This window comes from Notothenia rossii (assembly GCF_949606895.1).
Source record: "Notothenia rossii genome assembly, chromosome: 11".
NCBI classification, from domain to species: domain Eukaryota; kingdom Metazoa; phylum Chordata; class Actinopteri; order Perciformes; family Nototheniidae; genus Notothenia; species Notothenia rossii.
In genome coordinates this window covers 37,588,085-37,608,590 of record NC_136910.1, presented here as the reverse complement: position 1 = coordinate 37,608,590, position 20,506 = coordinate 37,588,085, and the positions used below count along the sequence as shown (strand labels likewise).

General features: G+C 41.8%; 3 protein-coding genes and 1 long non-coding RNA gene across 8 annotated transcripts in view; 3 read left to right on the top strand and 1 right to left on the bottom strand.

The window, feature by feature from the left end:
* LOC307024060 (uncharacterized protein) overlaps positions 1–20,506 on the top strand; it is a 118,947-nt gene that overhangs the window by 39,182 nt on the left and 59,259 nt on the right. The gene's annotated exons all lie outside the window — the stretch shown is intronic.
* Positions 1–20,506, top strand: part of LOC307024276 (uncharacterized protein) — a 78,957-nt gene that overhangs the window by 30,265 nt on the left and 28,186 nt on the right. The gene's annotated exons all lie outside the window — the stretch shown is intronic.
* On the bottom strand, positions 474–4,359 carry LOC307024277. The gene is made up of 2 exons (XR_013803877.1): positions 3,607–4,359; positions 474–1,294 (listed from the first exon to the last, which is right to left on the bottom strand). It is a non-coding gene; the product is annotated as an uncharacterized lncRNA (long non-coding RNA).
* Positions 4,561–20,506, top strand: part of LOC307024355 (uncharacterized protein) — a gene marked incomplete at its 5' end in the record, with an annotated part of 44,132 nt that continues 28,186 nt past the window's right edge. The window contains 2 exons of the mRNA XM_079658420.1: positions 4,561–4,585; positions 4,638–5,107. Coding sequence (XP_079514546.1) covers positions 4,561–4,585; positions 4,638–5,107 — 495 coding nt within the window. The remainder of the gene's footprint in view (positions 4,586–4,637; positions 5,108–20,506) is intronic.

The following is a 20,506-nucleotide window of genomic DNA, read 5'->3' as shown; positions in this document are numbered from 1 at the left end:
AAGAACAGACTACGTGATCTAAACAAACAAATAGTGTGTGCGTTCCATTTTCACTCTCGTCCATCGAAAACATGTTTTGTGCGGTACTGGAGCTATCAGCCATTGGAGTGTTGCCTGTGGAAGACATTCTCAAGCAACAGTTTCGTTTCTCATGCACTGATTCGCTAGCTGAACAGCCAATCAGAGTGATTTCTTTGTCCGACTGCCTGTGGCCAACGCACGGCCGTTTCAACATGTTGAATCGGCCGTGCGTCGGCCATGAAAGGCCAAATAAGGCCACACCAAATTGAGTTTGGGCGACAGGGCACGCTTCGTCGTCCGACTAACGAAAACGGCCGATTTCGGCCTGGTGTGTCAGGGCCTTAGGACCCCAAGCCTGTTTTTCATGTCTCAGGCTCGAAAATTACATTTCCAGAACACATGACCATATCTTCCCTTCTAAAAGGGTTAAATTAATAATATTTTTTCTCAAAGTAATGATAAACCTGTGAGTTGGATGTAGAAGAGTCAGAATCAATAGATGTTTTTTTTTTTTTTAAAGAAAACTACCCTTGGATGATGGTAAGGTAGACTAAAAGCTTTAGGAATCCAAAGTACAACATGTAATAAGTACCCTGTATCAAGATTGATGCAAAACAAGTGACATTTGATAGAGTAAAAATAAATAAATAAAGATAATACAATAGAGGTTATGTCTTTTTAAATGGAACACTCACATGATGCTGCTATTTTATTAATTTACTCATCATATTTATGAATAACTTAGAAATAGTTTTTCAATAAAAGGATGTTCACTAAAGAAATATGTTGTTTCCTATGTATGAAGCCATCCATGATGATTTTCTATTTCTTAGTGTTATTCACAGTATGTTTTAATGCCATCTCAAATCATCCATGTTTTTAAAAGTTTGTTTCTGCTTTGTCAAACCAATAAGAGTGGTTTAATGACCTTGTTACACCCCACCATTATGTGGCCCTATGGGGCTCTCAAAATTCCACCACTGAGCCAAATACAACGAAGAAAGACACCTTTAAAAATGATGAATTACAATGAAAAATGTAGGATATCTAGGATAATTATAGGATACGAGACAGAAACACAAGCCGTTTCTCAAAGTCGAGGACGCTTCCTTGGTAGGACGTCCTTCCGAGTCAGGCCCTTCAGAGGCAAGAATCCTTCCCAGCATTTGGAGAACGAAGAATGGAACAGGCTAGCTATTGTTCGTCATTGGCAAGGCCCCGCCTTAAATTGAAACTCAACGTTCTCCTTCTGTTTGCAGCCTTGAAAAAAGTCCTGGAGGATAAGCAGCCAAAAGAAAATCATAAAATCACCATCACCAATCAATAATACAATTTATATTCATATATCATACTTGATGTCTGCAAACCTTTTTTACACATATTGCACATTGTAACACAAACCACACATATCAACAAAAGAGGCAAAGTCAAAACAAGGTTCATTTTAATTTAATTATTTATTTCGGTGCAAAACGTTCCAAGAAAGCAAAGAACCTTTTGGATCTTTCTCGGGCCTCTGCTGCTCTCCTCTCTTTTGCCTCTGATAGAGGATGACCTCCCTTAAGAGACTAAGGAAGGGATCCTCTCTCTCCCTCTTTTTCATTCCCGCGCCCCTTCCTCTCTGTCTCTCCGTGTCCTCCTTGTCTTTTTCCTCCTCCTCATCCTCTCGCCCTCTCTGACCTTCCTGGGCAGTGCTTGGCCCTGGATTGTCCTCTTGGATGGAGGCAATCAGGCAGGGGGGAGAGACCGCCGCAGACTGCCCTAATGCCTCATCCATTAGGACAAACCAGGGCCAAGTCGCTGCCGTCAGTTTCCCGTCCTCAGTGCCCTGTCCTGAGGTGGGACACTTGCATTCCTGAACAGTGATATTACATATACGCATTAATATATGAAAGAATAATACATATACTCATGTCTATATAACCTCTCCCACCTTGTACTTGGTTTTCAGATTTTCCCTTTTTTTTTTGGGGTTGGGGCATGGGTTACCCTGCCTTCAACCCCCATGTTTGCCTACATTTTCCTGGTGTTGGCTGTTCCCATTTAGTTTGTGCTCACAAAAGCATATTACTCTGGGGCCAGCAGGTGAAAAACTAAAGAGGGGGTTCCAAATCCAGCAGCACCAACACCTTCTCTGCCGGATATGGAAGCCCTTCTTTTCTTTCGTTGTTCACCTGCTGGCCCTAGAGTAACATGCTTTTGTGAGCACAACCTAAAGGGGAACAGACAACACCAGTGTGATTTTGGTGATGGTGTGACAGTCCTGGACAAAGTTGTAGGGGGGGTGCCATATCTGGCAGGAGAAATACCTGCTCTGCTGAATATGTTATGCAGATCTTCCCTATTGACACCAGGATTAACCTAGTCTAAAATAAGGAACGTTAATAGTGTGATATAGGCAAAGATATAAGATCAATAATACACTTTATTTTAGGCACCTTTCAAAACATTCAATGTCACCTTAAAATAAAAAATAAAATATGAGTGGCATTACAATACAAAGATGTGTGGAGTAGGAAACCACAGAGGAAAATTACATTCAAAGGAGCAATTAAAGCGAGTGAAGCTTGTTTGAACAAATGATCTTTTAGGCTTGATTGAAAATAACACAGTGGGTGTTTCTCAATGTCGAGTAAAGCTGCTCCAGAGCCACTATTTCAAGCATATACGTCATCGAGTGCCGCCAAAGTACTGTTCCAATGTCCAGCATACTTGGAATCCTACCGAGCCCGGCGTACTTAGTTTGGAGAAATTTAGAGGCTGCACATTTGTAGACTCCGTGGTCTTAAAATCCCCACAATGCTTTGCGCACGGACCAATTTCCCCAAATCTGTGGCGGAAAATGTAAGGCGGGGCCTCTCATATGACACACACCTGCACACTTGCTCGCCTGTTCCACTCTTCGTTTTCCGAATGCCAAAGACATTGGCTACCAAGCAACCGTACTCGAGATTGAGAAACACCCAGAGTCTGACATTATTGTAGCCCAGTTATTCCCTAGTTTAATCAGGGAAGGGCCCTGAGTTCGTTAACACAATAAATCTCATTTACAATGAAGAATACATAAGGTAATGTTGTCTTATTTCTCTTAAATGATCCTGTTTATATTTTACCAATGTACCCTTTGTCTTACCTTGAGTCCCTTTAAGCACCTTTAAGTACTGTAACTTCGCTAGTATTACATTATGTTAACTCTACTATAACATATACACACTGAACAATTTAGCTGAGTGACATATAAAAGAAATGTATATTTAAATGTGTTGAGCACAATGACACTTACCTTAAACACATTAGTTTAAATACCTCTATTGATATAAATCACCAAATCTCACACTGGAATCAGTTTTAGAAATAGAAATCTCAATTATTTTACTGTATACTTGTGAACAAACAGGAAATACACAGTCAGAATGTACCTTCAATAATGTCTGATTAATAATCCCTTTAACTGGAAATTATTAATCATATCAAAATATTATAAGGTCACCTTTGAATACAATTTCACACTTAACTCAGTGGGCCCACACTCACTCAGCACACACACACGAAAGCCGGCAAATAAAATGAAATAAAACCCCTCACGTTGCAGGCCTGATGTGATGCTTGAGAGTGTTGAAAGTAAAAAAAAAATGTGTCTTCTTCACTCAAATGAGCAATAAAACCAGAGCGAGACCTTACATGGGAAGGTGTCCAGCGACGGCGTGCTCTCTCGTATTGTCCAAAACTCCTCACTGTCACCAACTTGCAGCAAAACGGATTAAGGTCTTCAGGGTTTTCATGCCGAAAAACTCTGAACTGAAGCCAATAACGCCAGCTGAGTTAGCTATAACGTGGCTAAGAGTCCATTCACTGTATTAATGCAAACACTCAGTTGCTAACAAGCTAATACATACACGTGGATAACTCTGGGACAAACTTAGAGTAGAAAAAGGTTATCAGTTCTTGCAGACAGCGTGTAGAAAAGAATCCATATGAAGACTGTCGAGTTGATAATCTTGAGACACTAACTACAAACTTATTTGCTATAAACTGTCAACTTGAATTCACTCTCTGTGCTGCGACTTAGTCAGTCAAGCCACCACTCGGACCACACTCCCTCTCCCGCCTTCACTTCCTCCCAACTTCAACCCTTGACTTTCAAAATAAAACCCAATATTTATAATTATACATTTTAGTCTTTTAAACATATGTATTACACTTTCCCTTTTTAAACCGTTGTGAAATATCTTTTAATCGTTATATTTGCATGAACTAGATATTTTAACAACACTTATAACTAAATGACATATTTATTATCTTGTTTTAATTTCACTGTAAGGGTTATTTTCAACCTTGTTACATTATCTTATATCTTTACTGTTATATCATCAAGTATCAGACACTTAAACAACAGAGAAGGTTTTAAGAAATAGGACTATACTTACAAATTACATCTTATCCTGTCATTGTCCCTCAAACGTCGCAGCGCTGTGTTACACACAAAGGAGCACAGAAAGACGCTAACAATACCAAAGCGTGCTTGAAGGTGCTAAATGAATGTGGGGAGAATATACCAAGATTCGTCTCCCTGGATGACCTCCCACCAGTTTCATACGACCACATTGATGTCTCAGCATTGCTGGGGTGGTTGGAACAGCTGAATAAGGACATCTGCTGTGTGAAAAAAACGCTCAAAGCTCAAACAGATGCCTGTGCGGGTCTGCGGGTGACGACCGTGGCCATCGACAACCTGGTGTCCGCTATTGAGAAGCACTGTGGATCTACCAGCGTGGACCCAGGGGCTGGGTATGTGAGGCCATACAAGCGAGCGCGGCAAGCAGCTGTGAATGCTGACCAGGAGGTAACAGTGGCTGGAGGAGGCTCCAGCAGCTCTGTGGGATTCGTGTCCACACCAAAGCCACCAAAGTCTCCTTTATGGTCCCGTGTTGTGAAGGAGGGACACCGAAGCAAGGTGACACCAGAGCATAAGCCAGCAGCAAGACAACGGGGAATGCAAGGGCCACTGAAACGGGAGAGGAAGAAGACGGGTATAGTTGGAACTGGCCGAGTGAGTTCTAACGTACAAGTTGTGATCACAAAGATGGTGAGTGTGTTTGCCACTAAGTTTGCCCCTCAACTGGAAGCTAACATGCTAACTGAGTATCTGAGAGAGAAACTTGGCCGAGTAGTTACTTGTCGGAAGATCGAGTCGGAACAGAGTAGGTTCAGCTCATGTCATATCACTGCCGAATGCAAGGAAGTGGCAGAAATGTATGACCAAGAGCTGTGGCCAGCTGGCACCTATATCCGACGCTATAATGAGCCAAGACAGCCTGTTGGAGGGTCGCTTGCGGGTGATAGCACTGCTACAAACAATGTGGTCGCTCCTGTACAACACGAAAGTCATGCATCTGTTGATGTAAATGTCTGTAGTACATATATAATAGGATGCATGTTATATTTCATACAATACGCGTGGCCTACGTGTGGGGCACAGTGCTGGGGATAAAGCGAGGCGGCTGGTTGTTGATAAACTGTTGGAGGAATGTGATATTCTGTGCTTACAAGAGACATGGTTCCCTAAGCAAGATCTGGAAAGGCTGAATACACTACATGCTAATTTTCATGGAGTTGGAGAATCAACTAATCTCCGTGATAAAATAGCCCATGGTAGGATACCAATTAGATCAAATGTAAAAGTCAGCTGAATTAGGCCCCGGCCACACGAGGATGCATACTGCTAAACGGATAGGATTAACGCAAACGCAATAGCAAAAAAACTTCCGTCCACACGCAATGTTCACCGGATAGTGTCTGTCCACACGAGACAGCTCCGTTTAGCTCCAACCGCTGGAGAAGCTGCAGTACATATGCAGGAGCCTGAACGTGGCGCTGTAACTTCCTCCACAAAAGCAGCGAAGAAGCATGGTTGTCATGGTTGCCCTTCTGTTTATTCTCCGCGGTGGGGGCCGAGGGAACCTGGCAGAGTTTTTCGCCAGTCAACTTGTATTAAAGTTTTAATCTTCCGGACAAAATTATAAAAGTGCCAGTCAAAGGTCTTCTTTGCTATTTATTGAGCTTTAAAACAAATGAATAACGACTCTATATAATATAATAATAAAATACACGGAGCCTCTCTTTTTTCTCCCTCTCTTCTGACAGCATCAGTGTCTGTCTCATGCAGCAGCTGATCCAGTAATGAGTGACCCGACAGTAAAAATAAACATATTTATAACTAGTTTAGGTAGTTTGAGAGGTAATTAAAATAGCTAAGGGTGATGATCTGACTTGAAGTGTGTGTTTTGCTCCGTTCACCGCTGCATCACAGCGGGAGGAGCTGCAGGTGAGCAGAGCTGCGTGTCTCCGTCCTGTCAGATTAGACTTCACTCGCATTTATGTCCATATCGAGAGAAAGATAAATAATCTGAATTCAGTGTGCAGTTTACTTTGACGCGGGGATGAGCAGCAGAGGTGGGGAGAGGCGGGGCTATTGCCCCATCATTGTCAGAAAATGATCGTATAGGGCGTACACACGGAGCCGTTTGACCCCCCAGAGCGTTGCGTATGCCGTTCTATCCACCTTGGGACCCGTTATCGTTTCCGCAGTTGTTTACTGTCATATTCGGTCGTCCTCGTGTGGCCGAACGGTCTATATGACACTAAACAGTAACGCAAACGACCGTTTTCGTCCTCGTGTGGCTGGGGCCTTAGTGTTGATACTGCAAAGAGACGTATTGTGTGAAGAGAAATTGAAGATGTTGAGATTCCAGTTTTGGATAGTCTGGCGTGGCTTTGTTCCATTTCCAACAGCTGTTTGACGCTCGGCGTAACCTTGGCGCACTGCCACTCCAACATCCAATCCCAGATTTTGAAGATTAATCACGGGGACAGTAGTCCTAAACGATAGCTGGGGATTGTGGGTAATGTAGTGTCTTCGGCCATCCTAAACTCCGAAATGTTTTTCAGATTTCATATCGCATTAACACCATATCCCAACCTGCATTGCGGCTAAACAATCCAATCAGTGAGCTTAAACCATAGCTGAGGATCTTGGGTAATCAGTTCAGTGGCTGTGTATCGCAATGATGCTCGAAATGTCCCTTATAGGCCTACGTCTGTTTCCGGTTAGTTTTATTTTGAAATTCAGTTCCTGACGGACGCCAAAAAAGCCAGAGATGTTGGAATTAAACAAATAAATAAAAACAAGGATAATTGTGTGTTATTGGTGAGTAAATAACAGTGTGTTATTTAGAAAAGAACAACAAATTAGAAGGAAAAAAAGATTTAAAAAATACAGATTTCAGCATTTTGAGACTCTGAGCTCTATTTCTTTTCCTCACAGGCGACAAAAAAAGTCTGACATTATACGATTTAAAATAAAAACAATAACTGTGGCTTGATATTGAGTAAGAAGATGTTTTTATGAACCCCACAGCTTCCGGTCTTCCAAGATCCGAATGGACAAAAAGACGTGCTGCAGGCACGAAACATACTACCAATAGAAATACATTGCTTTTAAAATCGTTCTGTGTGACACGAAAAGAAGGGGAAAATCGTGTTGGTGAATACGAATCAATAGATTAAATGTCGTAACTATAACACGAAATGCCGTGAGAATTTTGTTAATGCATTCATTAAGGATAATGCCACAACCTGTATGTATGTAGTGGGTGACTTGAATGCTGACATTTCGGATGAAAAATCTCTGTTCGGCAAATGTTTACTGCATTTTTGTAACAATAATAATCTCATACTGTCAAGTAAATCTCTACTACCTGAGAAAAGCTTTACATATATTAATGAAGCATGGCGTACTGTGTCATGGCTAGATAACTGTATATGCACAGCTGATGCACACGCTTCTCTGGACAACATTGACATCTGTTATGAGTTGGCCACTACAGATAATATTCCTTTTGTATTGACCCTAAATGTTGAAAATATTCTATGCTCTCTGTTGATGACAATAAAATATACACAGGGAGGCTGGATTGGTCAAAGTTAAGTGAGAAGGATATTAATCACTATACCTCACTCACTGACAAATCATTAGACGGAGGGAGAATGTGAATACGCAAGGCAGTGGACACTGAAACATGCACATTGGATAAATAACATAGGCGTTTAGTTTATTTAATAAAAGAGCACATGTTCAATGTGAAACTTTATCATAGTGGTCAGAGCCAAAAAAAAATGTTTTTAAATAATAAAAAAACAAAACAAAACAAAAACACCTTGAATTTCAGGCAGGGCTCCGTTGGCAGGGCGCAGCGCCCCGCCAAGACAATGGTAGGGGAAACACTGATAAGTATGCTGTCCGCTTCATAAAAAAAAATGAGGACACAATGAGGGCTGACTCCCTTGCCAGAAAGCTGCGCAACAATAGTTGCTATGATTTCTGGAAAGAGGTCAAATTCATAAACAGCTGTAAGAATCCTTTACCGTCTTCTATTGAAGGCAGTGACGTGCGGTGAGGTTCATGGCTGGTGAGGCACTGACTCTTTCAGAGTCAGATTTACAAATATTATATTTTGACCTTGATCGAAATATTCGGTTATTTTCAAAAGCTTTTTTAGTCTGATGCTTCGATTCATTTTAAACAGACCGTTGTGGTGACCACCTATTTATACACTGGGTTCATAATTCAAACTGGGAACTACAGTTGCGGCTATTGTTCCCGCATGGACATGTTATGTGTTGCTTATATATAGTGTGTGCCCTCTTGGTTCTTTCTCTTGTCGACCCGGGCTGCGACCCGACAACAAGTCCTATTCTGTTCTCTATTAAAGTACCCTTTCACATCTCCATTGCACCGCCTCCGACTCCATGTCCTCGGCACTACACTGGTGACCCCGATACGTCTTGGGAAGTTTCCTGGACGGAGCCGAACAAGGCAAAAAGAACTTGAGTTCCTTTCTCGAAATGCCGGGGTTTGATTGGAGACGTCCGTGGCTGCCACCGGCACGCGGACTGAGGCTCGGTGCGCGCTCCGCGGAAGGCTGGAGACGTTGCTCGCTGTTCCCGCAACGGCTTTGTATCCAACGGAGGGACAATGCACGACCTGCTGGGTCGACCAGCAACCCCATTGCTACCTCGTGGGTTTGTTCTTCGGGGCGTGCGGCTGCACATCCCGGCTGCTAACCACGTGGGGCTAACGACGGCTAGCAGCCACCCATGGCTGCCAGCTAGCGGCTAACCACGTGGGGCTAACGACGGCTAGCAGCTACCCATGGCTGCTAGCTAGCGGCTAACGGGTAGTGCTAACGGCTAATGCTAACGGCTAATGCTAACGGCTAGTGCTAACGGCTAGTGCTAACGGCTATCGGCCCTTTTGAGTTTTTCTGGTGCCGGAGAGGAGGTTCGACCAGCCGGTTGACCTCATGTGGACACTCTCACCTTTTTCACCACATCGACGGCGGTTCCAGACGCCACTCACGTTTTCATCGATGCCTGGGTGGTGCACTCCTGGACCCCGTCTCGCCTCGACAGTTCCGGACGTCGCCCATGCTCCATCGGCCCATGGGTGGCGCGCTCCGGGACCCTGTCTGGCCTCTCGTCTGTCCACGGCTCCTTCCTCCCGGGAGACTGCTCCTGCCTCCTGGGGTTACCTCAAGGCTTGCCGAGGACTTCATGCCCGCCGCCGCGGCACGTCTGCCTGCGGCCGGGTTCCTCTCCTGCTTCCCGGGGACGCCTCAGCGCCTGCTGAGGACTTCATGCCCGCCGCCGCGGCACGTCTGCCTGCGGCCGGGTTGCTCTCCTGCTTCCCGGGGACGCCTCAGCGCCTGCTGAGGACTTCATGCCCGCCGCCGCGGCACGTCTGCCTGCGGCCGGGTTGCTCTCCTGCTTCCCGGGGACGCCTCAGCGCCTGCTGAGGACTTCATGCCCGCCGCCGCGGCACCTCTGCCTGCGGCCGGGTTGCTCTCCTGCTTCCCGGGGACGCCTCAGCACCTGCTGAGGACTTCGTGCCCGCCGCCGCGGCACGTCTGCCTGCGGCCAGGTTGCGCTTTTTCCTGTTGGGTTCTCCGCGGCACCTGCTGCGGCCCCCTTACGACGGCCCGTTCCGGCCCGCCCCCGGTGGGGGTGCCCTCGCCGTCGTTAGGGCCCCTACCCGCTTCTGCGGCCCCCTTTCGTGGCCCGTTCCATGGCCCGGTCCTCACCTACGACCACACCCTCGTTGGCCCCTATGGTTCTTCCTCCACGGGCGCGAGGATTTATTTTGCCCTGTTTGAATTCTGGGGGGGCTTGTGTGGTGACCACCTATTTATACACTGGGTTCATAATTGAAACTGGGAACTACAGTTGCGGCTATTGTTCCCGCACGGACATGTTATGTGTTGCTTATATATAGTGTGTGCCCTCTTGGTTCTTTCTCTTGTCGACCCGGGCTGCGACCCGACAACATGTCCTATTCTGTTCTCTATTAAAGTACCCTTTCACATCTCCATTGCACCGCCTCCGACTCCATGTCCTCGGCACTACACCGTTCAACAAAAGGATACCCAAAATCTAAATATTGGATTGTTCTCTCTTAGTAAGATCCCATTTTCATTACAATTGTGGTCTTACCTTGACTTGAAGATTAAGTCCATGCTCTCCTTCTGGACAACAATCTCTATTAGTTGTTTGTAAAAGTCCTCCTTATCTTCCTCTAGTTTCAAAAGTCTAATTTGTTGTTTGTGTCTCCCGTCTCTGCGTAGAATAACAGTAGCAACAAGAACCTGTGGGCTCACGTGCGCCCCCTTCAGTGCGGCAGAGGTTATGGCTGCCTCTCCTGGTGCTTTTTTCATTGCCGTTGTATGATGAGACCAGCAAGCCTAAATATCATATATACGTGAAATAAGTTATTTAGAGACTATGGATGGCGAGGATAAATGTAATAAAGGGATCTACAAACATTACATTGGTGACCTACAGTGAGATGGTAAAACAGGCATGCGCTTAGTGCCCGCTTTCTAGCCAGTTTCTATGGGGTGACGCACAGTGCTTGAATTGGAATTAAAGTGCTCTAAATCAGCAACAAGTATTTCGCACAAAGTCATAGTATATCCTATAATGCTGGTGGGTTTGTCTCTTTACTGTATATTTTAGAAAGGCTCACTGTACTTAAACAAAATGACTCAGGGTGCATCTGAGATTAGAGGGGGTGCAGTGGTAAAGTGCTATTTTTATAAGTGGGGAGTGGACCAGACACCCTCTAGTCTAGGGGGGTCCGGGGGCATGCTCCCCCGGGAACATTTTTTTTTAAATATTGAAGTTAGATGCATCAATCTGGTGCACTTTGAGAGCAAAATGAAGAGATATATGGATACCTCTCAACATCCATAATGAAACAACTGTAAACAGATTTACTTTTTCTTTATGGATAAAAAAGAAAGTAAAGCTCGACTCCTACTGGCTGGTTAAATGACTCCTCGTCCCTGAGGCCACTACCAGTTTTTTGTGCCATTTTGCTGGATTTATTTGTCAATAGCGTTGCTGCACAAAGTGATAGCCCTCTAGTTTAAATCTACTACCCAAAAAGAAACATATGGAGATGGGTTACTATTTAAAACAATTTGCAAATCTATTTGGGAACAGTGGGGCCGGGCCTCAAACCCTATAGGGGGGTCCGGGGGCATGTTCCCCCGGTAAGATTTTTTTTTAAATGTTGGACTTAAATGCATCAATCTGGTGCATTTTGAGGGGGAAATAAAGAGACTACACCCATATGAAACAAAAATGTATACATTTAAATCATCATAAAATCATAAGTAGATGGCCATAACCAATAACATACAATATCCAATATGAAAAAACATTGAAACTTGTTTATTTATTTGTTTTTGGTTCATTTATAGTTGTGAGTGTGTCTGGGCTCCTGAATCGGCCTCTCCTGTCTCCCTCCTCTCCCCCCTGCTCCTCTTTGAGGCCACAGCAAAGACTAGTTTTAGCTCTCAACAAGTTTATCTGACCTTTTTTCACCTAGTTAACATTTTGTTTGTACTATTCATGCATATTTTACTAATCACTACCCCCTCAAATGGAAATATGTGTTTACATAAATGGTGACCGAGCCGTTTGAGACCCACTGAGATAACTTAAACTAAGTTAACTATCTAAAGACTCAGAGAGTAATTTACCTCACCAGAGCTGTAGTTTCAGCCTCTCAGTCTGACAGCAAAGGACTCTCCCTCCACCTTGTTGTTGAAACAGCTCCTGATATCCGTTAGCGCAGCTAGCTAGCACCAGATGCTAACAACAATACACGTAACCGGTGCGCGCGCTTTCTCGCTCGCTCGCGCCACACATACACCAACACACACCCTCCCGAGCTTGAATGACACACAGAGACCAATCGAGGGCATTAGTATGATCTGTATGAAAGTGGCAATGTCGGCAGGCCACGTCATGTAGACAGCCAGTCACCCTCTGTGAGGCAGAGTCAGACCCACATTTGCGCTGCGTTGCGTTTACAATATATACGTATATTGCCGGCGGCTGAGTACCGGCATTTTACTGAGTACCGGCACCTTGCCGGTACTCAGTAAGAAGTGCCGGTACCACATGGGTAAAAATCAGAAGTGCCGGTACTGCGTACCGGTGAGTACCGGCCCAATTCAAGCACTGGTGACGCATTCTGAGGTGAGGCAGAGCTCATCTGTGCCTCACTTTACCCCGCAGTAACTGGCTTGAGCGCGCTCACAAAATAAGTGCCCGCGCTAAATTAGTGCCCGTGCTCCAGCAAGTTACTGTGGGCTTACGAGAGGCAGAGCTCGTCCCTGCCTCACTTCTCATCGCTACCCGTAGTTGTAGCGGAGCTCGGCAAATTTGCTGATTTTGACTTTAAAAAGCAATTGGAATCATACATAAATCACACTTACATCATAGATCAGTGGAGACATTTTATTATTATTACTATTTAGTTTTTCTTTAGTTGTTTTTCCGTTACATTGGAGTATGACAGGTGAGGCTCTGCCTCCCCTGCCTCCACTGACTGCATGTCGCTGATTGAAGGAGTGTGTGGGTCTGACAACATTGCTGAACTGTGGCGACAACACTATCATGAGTTGTTCAACTCTGTTAAGAGTGATGCATTTGTGGTTGAAAAGGTTGACTCCACTGAAAACGTTACAGTTAGATCAGAGGAAGTCTCCAACACTATAATGAATCTAGAAAATAACAAAGCTTGTGGCCCGGATCACATCTCGGCTGAACACTTAAAATATGCTAGTCCAACCCAGTCTCACAAAAAAACGTGTAATAACTACGTTGGTCCACAACTTGGGACGTAGTATTTCTAGTAGTAGACGCCTCTGAAATTGTAGGATCCCTACGTTTTTTTTCACCATTCATTCCAATGGCTGGCTTCTATGTCACTTGATCTTCAAATTTCTCCCTGCAGAAAAAAAAAACATGGCCGAAGTTAGTTTTATTTTCGGTGGAAAATGCCTATTTTAAGGTTAGTTTGGCCATTAAAATGCTTTTTGATGTCATTTGATGCGAGAAATATGAGTTGTTATTTCAGATTATGTGTGCAGTGGATGTACATGATCTTTAGTTTTCTAGTTATTACGAAGATTACTTCAGGAAATTGTGTCCATACATTTTCATTGTTACCAAGGTGGTTGCTAGGGACGCTGCTATCGATATTATTTATGTTATGTTGTGTAACTGTTTAATGGTGTTATCTTTATTGCCACCCCCTTCCCCATCAATTTATAGTGTTGGTCCACAGCGCAAACTTAAAATCTGCATCTAAAATTGTGGCATAGATACGTTATTTTCCCCTGTGCAATTCTCCATTTACTCAACAATAACACATAATTATCCTTGTGTTTATTTATTTGTTTGATTAATAAACACAAGTTGGAGTCCGTCAAGACCGAGGGTCGGAGCAGCTCATTTGCTTTCGAGAATATTACACCCGGAAGTAAGTATTCTCTCCGCTTCGCTTGACAAACCCTGTGATAGTCCTCAAGGTCTGTGATTTGGATGTTTGAGTGTGCTCCGAGGGTTACGCAGAGCGTCGAACAGCACTTGAAATGGGATGGAACCACGGCAGACTGTCCAAAACTGGATTTGAACGGGTCCACCCCGTCCCCAGAACTACACATGCTGGCTATTGTGTTTCGCAACATGTTCTCTATGGCACGTCTCTACTGAGAACTGTAGTTTTAAAAGACATTTTCGTATTTCCCATAATAAGAAGTTGCCAGTATTAAACTGTGGACAGATGTAGCACTTCATTTCAGACATTTTGAAACGCGAGGGCCGTGATTGGTACGTGATCTGCTCTCGCTCAAGAGAAATCCTCCAGCTTGACTTGAGACCTCCACCCTCATAAATAAATGTAATTATAATGAAGCCAGCTGCAATGGATCATTGATCCACCAGGGGGTGCAGTGGGGTTCCACACTGGAGCTCATGTGAAATAAAGTCAGATACAGTACACTGGATGTACAGCGGAACTTTGTTAAGATCCATATGTCACGGATATCATACTCTGTGCTAAATAAGAGACATGTAATCATTTACAAAACATCACCATGTTGTTATTTAACAAAATAATGTTGTTTAGTCAAAAAAAATGAACAGGAGGAAATGCAGCCCGGCTCTCGATTTTTAATCCTAATTTAATCATCATCTTCACCACGATCATTTATGTTTATGTTCACCAAATTGACATGAAATCACTGACACATATGAATATACTGTATTCAACTTCATTAAAACGTTATTAACGTGCCTAAACTCAGTAATTCACTAAAAATATTTATATTTTAATGGAGCCTCGTCGTCAGATCAGGATCCCGACGCGTATTTGATGTTATTTTCCCCATAAGGTTATTTTCCCCATAAGTCGCTGCAAATTATCCCGCTTATTACATGGCCACATTCTCAACAAAGTAACGACATGACTCCCAATATTAATTGAAATGCTTTTATGGATTTAGAAAATGTTTTTATTGATTTAAAAAATAGTTGTTTATGTATTGATTTAAATTGACATGCATCCGCAAAAATAGTCCGTTGTTACCGTTTTTTAAACAGTCTGAATGAAACGGCAGCTCTCAGCTGTGTATTTACACAACTAATGGCCCATCAACCACAGCTCTCTCCCCCCCTCCCCCTCTGATCTTTCTTCTCCAGCAGCTAAATTAACTGTAGGTTACTCTGAGTGACAAGCTTACAGTTAGACACAACACTGTCATTGCAAGTGACCCTCAGTTAGTTGACTTTTATGTTCAACTGCTAAATAAAAAAGGGCTTCTATTGTACCTAATTACCTTAACACTAGAACCGCCAGAGGTTTTTGTATAGGCCTACCTAAAACCGTCAAATCCCGCTAATTTTTAACAACATAGGGTGCTACATAACACACTTTCAGGAAAAGTCACGGACTGGGAGACTTTAATATTTTATTGAAAAAAAGTTACATTGCACACACACAACACACATCACACAAATTGACCCGATTGGCAGTTCTAGTGTTAAATAAACTCACTAACTAATGAAAACAGTTCAATACGCATTATTCTTATCATTCTTTATGAGCGCAGAAATAGTCTTAAAATCAGATCTGTTTGTTAAATGAAATCCGACGGCAGGCAGTTAGCTCTGATCACTATGATAAATGCGCCATACCTAATCGCTGGCCATTCAGCCACAGAGCTCCCTCTATAAAAATCAAACTGTAGACGGTGTGAAAGCACCTATTGTTTTAAATAATGGTCGGAATGTGACCTGTGAGCCTTCTGAATGACCGTGGGACAGCACATTCTAAACTAAAATGTTCAATCAATAAAGTAACATCTTATCTTATCTTATCTTAATAATATCTTCATATTAATAATAATAATAAATCATACAGTATGTGTCCGAAAGGGAGCAGGAGGAAGCAAACACAAACATATACAACAAATATACTGCATATTAAGGCAAACGATTGTAAAGGTAAAAGTATGAGCATAACAAATAAAGAAGTGTAATGTAAACATTTACATTATTATTATTTAATATATAAAGACTATCTATTATTGAATTACAAGATTACTTTAGTTGACCGAAAATATTGATGTGTTCAAATGCTCTTCAAAACACAACTGAAAGTCCATGAAACTTGTCTTTCTGTATTTGTGAATGAAGCGCCATTTAACCATTTCCTGGTTAAAACCTGAAATTGAAAATCTGGCAACGCCATCTTGGGAAATAGTGGGAGGGCTTAACATTCCTCGATACTGGTCTTAGGCAGGTCGTAGGCAGGAAGCTGTAAGCTGGAGTCTGAAATGAGGTGCTACATCTGTACATCCCTGGAGGTTTAGGGCAGGGGTGCCCACACTTTTTTGGCTGGTGAGCTACTTTTGAAATGACCAGCTAACCGAGGTCTACCAACCAAAAATAAAATCCCAAATTGCAAGGGTTGCTGAATAACACGTTTTATTTTTACATGGGATAACTACAATAGGGCTGCAACAAACGACTAATTTGATTATCGATTAATCTATAGAATAATGAAACGATTAATCGAATATTCGGACTACCACTGTGTGCCTTGCACAATTTCTCAAACGCTCTTATTTAGCCATCAACTTTTAGATTTAGTTTGAGGTTGTTTTAGGCATGTGGAAACTAACAATGAAGACAATAAAGATGAATACTTGATTCAAAAATACATATATTATTAAATTAACTTAACAAATTGTGAACAAAATTAACATTGCTTTTTATTTGAATTAAATAAATAATATTTCACATCAAAAGAAACAACAATGTTTTAACAAATCTTATTAAATAATCTGATGACAGAACTGGAAACAGAATAGCTGAAACTTTAACAAAATAAATAACTCAGTTACCTCTAATCATTAACCCATGTTTGTATAATGTAGTTAACTCCGTGTGTTGCTGCTAGCATACATAACACCTGACGTGGAAACGTTACTCGTGGATGGGGCTACAGAGCTACTAGAAAGACAGTCGAACCCGGTGCATTCCTCCGTCTGAATGTGGTGCACTTTTGCTAAGTGTTTAGACAAATTGCTCGTGTTACCGCCCTTACATGCTAAACACTTTTGGTGACGAGCATTGTCCACCTCAAGACGGGTAACATGTAACCACACCTTGGAGCGCTTCTCTCCACCATCTCCTCCGTGTGTTGCTGCATGTAGCAGATGCGTGTGTGTAAACTGCCCCGCCCCCTTGCAAACAGACGGGGGAGAGAGAGATCTCTTCTGGATTGGAAAGATAGAAAATACACCGACCATAGACGCATTTGTTTGTCTTTTTGCATGTTAGAAACGAGTTGGCGACACTAAGACTAAGAGATAATGTTTGTGTAGCAATAATACATGACCTTTCTCAACTCGCTACTCGGAGGGAAGTCGCTGTCATATGCCTTGTACACTCCGATAATGCCTCTCCACGTTACCTTTCTTTGGCAGAGCGACGCTTGCTTTACAAATAAGGCAAATAACCTTTGAATGTGACATCACAAAAAAAGATTCTCCCTCCCATTCTGTGTGGAAGTGGTATGTCTTTAGCTTTTTGCTCGTTCCCGCACTCATTTTGTTGTTTGTCTCTCCCGGCACTTGACTGATTTTGTATCGCTTTGCATTCTGGGTTAACAGACTGGAAAGCAATAGGTCGCTTTTTCTGTCAATCAAGTCAACTCCTGAATTAAGTGGCAGGGAGGCCAAGGGAGGAGGGATCAAAACCTGTTTTGTCTATTTTAACGGAGCTGGATTTTTTTTAATTTATGAATGACTCGCGATCTACCAGCATTGCCCCCGCGGTCGACCGGTCGACCGCGGTCGACGTACTGGGCACCTCTGGTTTAGGGGATAGGAAACACTCAAATTTAAAATATATAATTAATAAATGGGTGAAAATTGCTTGTGTCCATAATGGGCAGCATTAATATATACCCACATGACAGCTAAGGTCAGAAGAGCTTTATTTAACAGCTGGTCTTATGTCTGTGACCCCTCATGTTGTTAATTGATAAGCCTGAAACATGCACTTGTCAAGGTTCAGAGGTACATTTTGCAAATGTGGCAGTAGCCATTGATCATCTTAAGATAAGATATACTTTATTGATCCCAAGTTGGAAACATTTGCGTTACATTCTGAGGCAGGTTCCTCAACAGTGCATTACAAGACATCTATCAATATGTGTGTATACCTCCGCCATTAAACTGTTGTATTCTGCACATTTCTTATACTATCTACATACATCTTATAAGAGTATAATACATATGCATAATATCAGTTAAAATAAGTGCTTCAACATAGTTAACATTGCTGGAGGTATACACAAATATTGATAGATGTCTTGTAATGCACTGTTGAGGAACCTGCGACCCAAGTTTTTCATTCATTGCATAACTACACCGTTTTGTGTATATGATATGTCGATAAACCTTAGAAAATCTTGAAATCTTGAAAGGGATGTGCAAAATAGTCATTATATACAGTCTTTAATTATATATTAGTAGAGAATAACAAGTAATGAATATACTTTATAGGGATCCTATTAATATCTAATAATACAAATAATGAAATTCAATAACATGCTTTAACCACTAGGTGTCCCTTTATATCAGCTGTGCACCTTTATTGTGTAAATACAGCCTATCTACCAATTGGATCAAATATAAAAGTAAGTCGAATTAGTGTTGATACTGCGAGGAGACGTATTGTGTGAAAAGAAATGCAAGATGTTGTTTAATTGCTGATATATTTATGATCAAGGTCACGTTTTCAGTGTTGGCGGCAGTTCCTCATGTTTGTCTAGAAGTCTTCTCATCAGGGCTCTATAAATAGAGAACTACGGCAGATATGTAATATTTAATGCAGACGAACCATGTTTTACAATACCGTTATGTGATGACTTTCAAAGAGAAAAGCAAGCACACTTGGAATAAAGTATTATTATATTTAAAAAAAAAAGAATTCGGTCTGTTTCCGGTATTTGTTTATAACGATGTGAGATGTGAGACTGGGTTGGAGAATTGCACAGGGGAAAATAACGTATCTATGCCACAATTTTAGATGCAGATTTTGTTAAACTAATACGTTTGCGCTGTGGACCAACACTATAAATTGACGGGGAATGGGGTAGCAATAAAGATAACACCATTAAACAGTTACACAACATAACAGAAATAATATTGATAAAAGCGTCCCTAGCAACCACCTTGGCAACAATGACAACGTTGTATGGACAACATTTCCTGAAGTAATCTTCGTGATAACTTTTTATTTTATTTTTTTATTTATTCTACTAAAATCATACAAAAAACCCCGAAAAATTCATACACAAAAATGAACAAAATTAGTAGAAGCGGGAGGGCTGAAGCATAGCTTATGGGGAGTAGCCCTCCCGTGCATCATCATTAGCATCAATATAATAATAATGGCATTTATTTCATCAAAAACGTATAGAAATTAAGGAGTAAAAAGAAACAAAGAAAACCAATGAAAACTGAAAAAAAAAACAGAAAAAAAAAAACATTAGGGCAAGAAAAAAGCGAATGCATATATAAGCAATACTGGGAATATCCAATACCTGTTAGCTTGAGTAATCTGCAATATAATTTTTTTTACTTTAGTTTTGAATTGTTGATGACTTGTAGTACTTGAAAGGTCTGGGTGAAGTCCATTCCACGTTCTAACTCCGATTATGGATAAGCTGTGTGATTTGATGGTTTTTCTACAGGGCTTGCTATACAACCAGTTAGGATGCCTGGTTGGGTATTTCATGACTGTGGCTTGGAACTGCTTTTGAATGTTAGTAGGCATTTTATTATGGAAAATGTTGTGCATAATCAGTACTGTTTTAAGCTTAACTATATCAACAAATTTGAATAGATTGAGTTTTTTAAATATGGGAGTTGTGTGTTCATATTTACCAACACCACAGACGATTCGTAATACTTTTTTTTTTAGAAGTTATTATTTTTTGTAGATTTGTTGAGTATGTGTTTCCCCATATTTCGGAGCAGTAATAAAGGTAAGGGAGAAATAGACTGTTATAAAGAGTTTTGAGTATTTTTTCTTCGGGAATGTTCTTAGTACGATACAAAATACCTATTTTTTTTGACAGTTTAATTTGTACATAATTTATATGGTGCTTCCAGTGGAGTTTTTCATCAACAATGAGTCCTAAGAATTTACATGCACCAACTTTCTCTATCTCAGTATTGCAAATCCGTATAATACAGTTATTTCTACTCTCAGACTATGTATTGAATAACATGTAATTAGTTTTGGCCACATTAAGAGATAATTTATTAACTGCAAACCAGTTACATAGTATTTCTAATTCTGCATTAACAATTTTAACAAGATCACCAAGATTATGATGGGAGCAGAGAATGGTGGTATCATCGGCAAACAAAATGAATTTTAACATGTCGGAGGTGTTGATAATGTCATTAATATAAATCAGGAACAGTTTTGGACCTAAAATTTATCCTTGAGGGACTCCACATGTTATAGGAAGATTGTTTGATTTCGCCTCGTC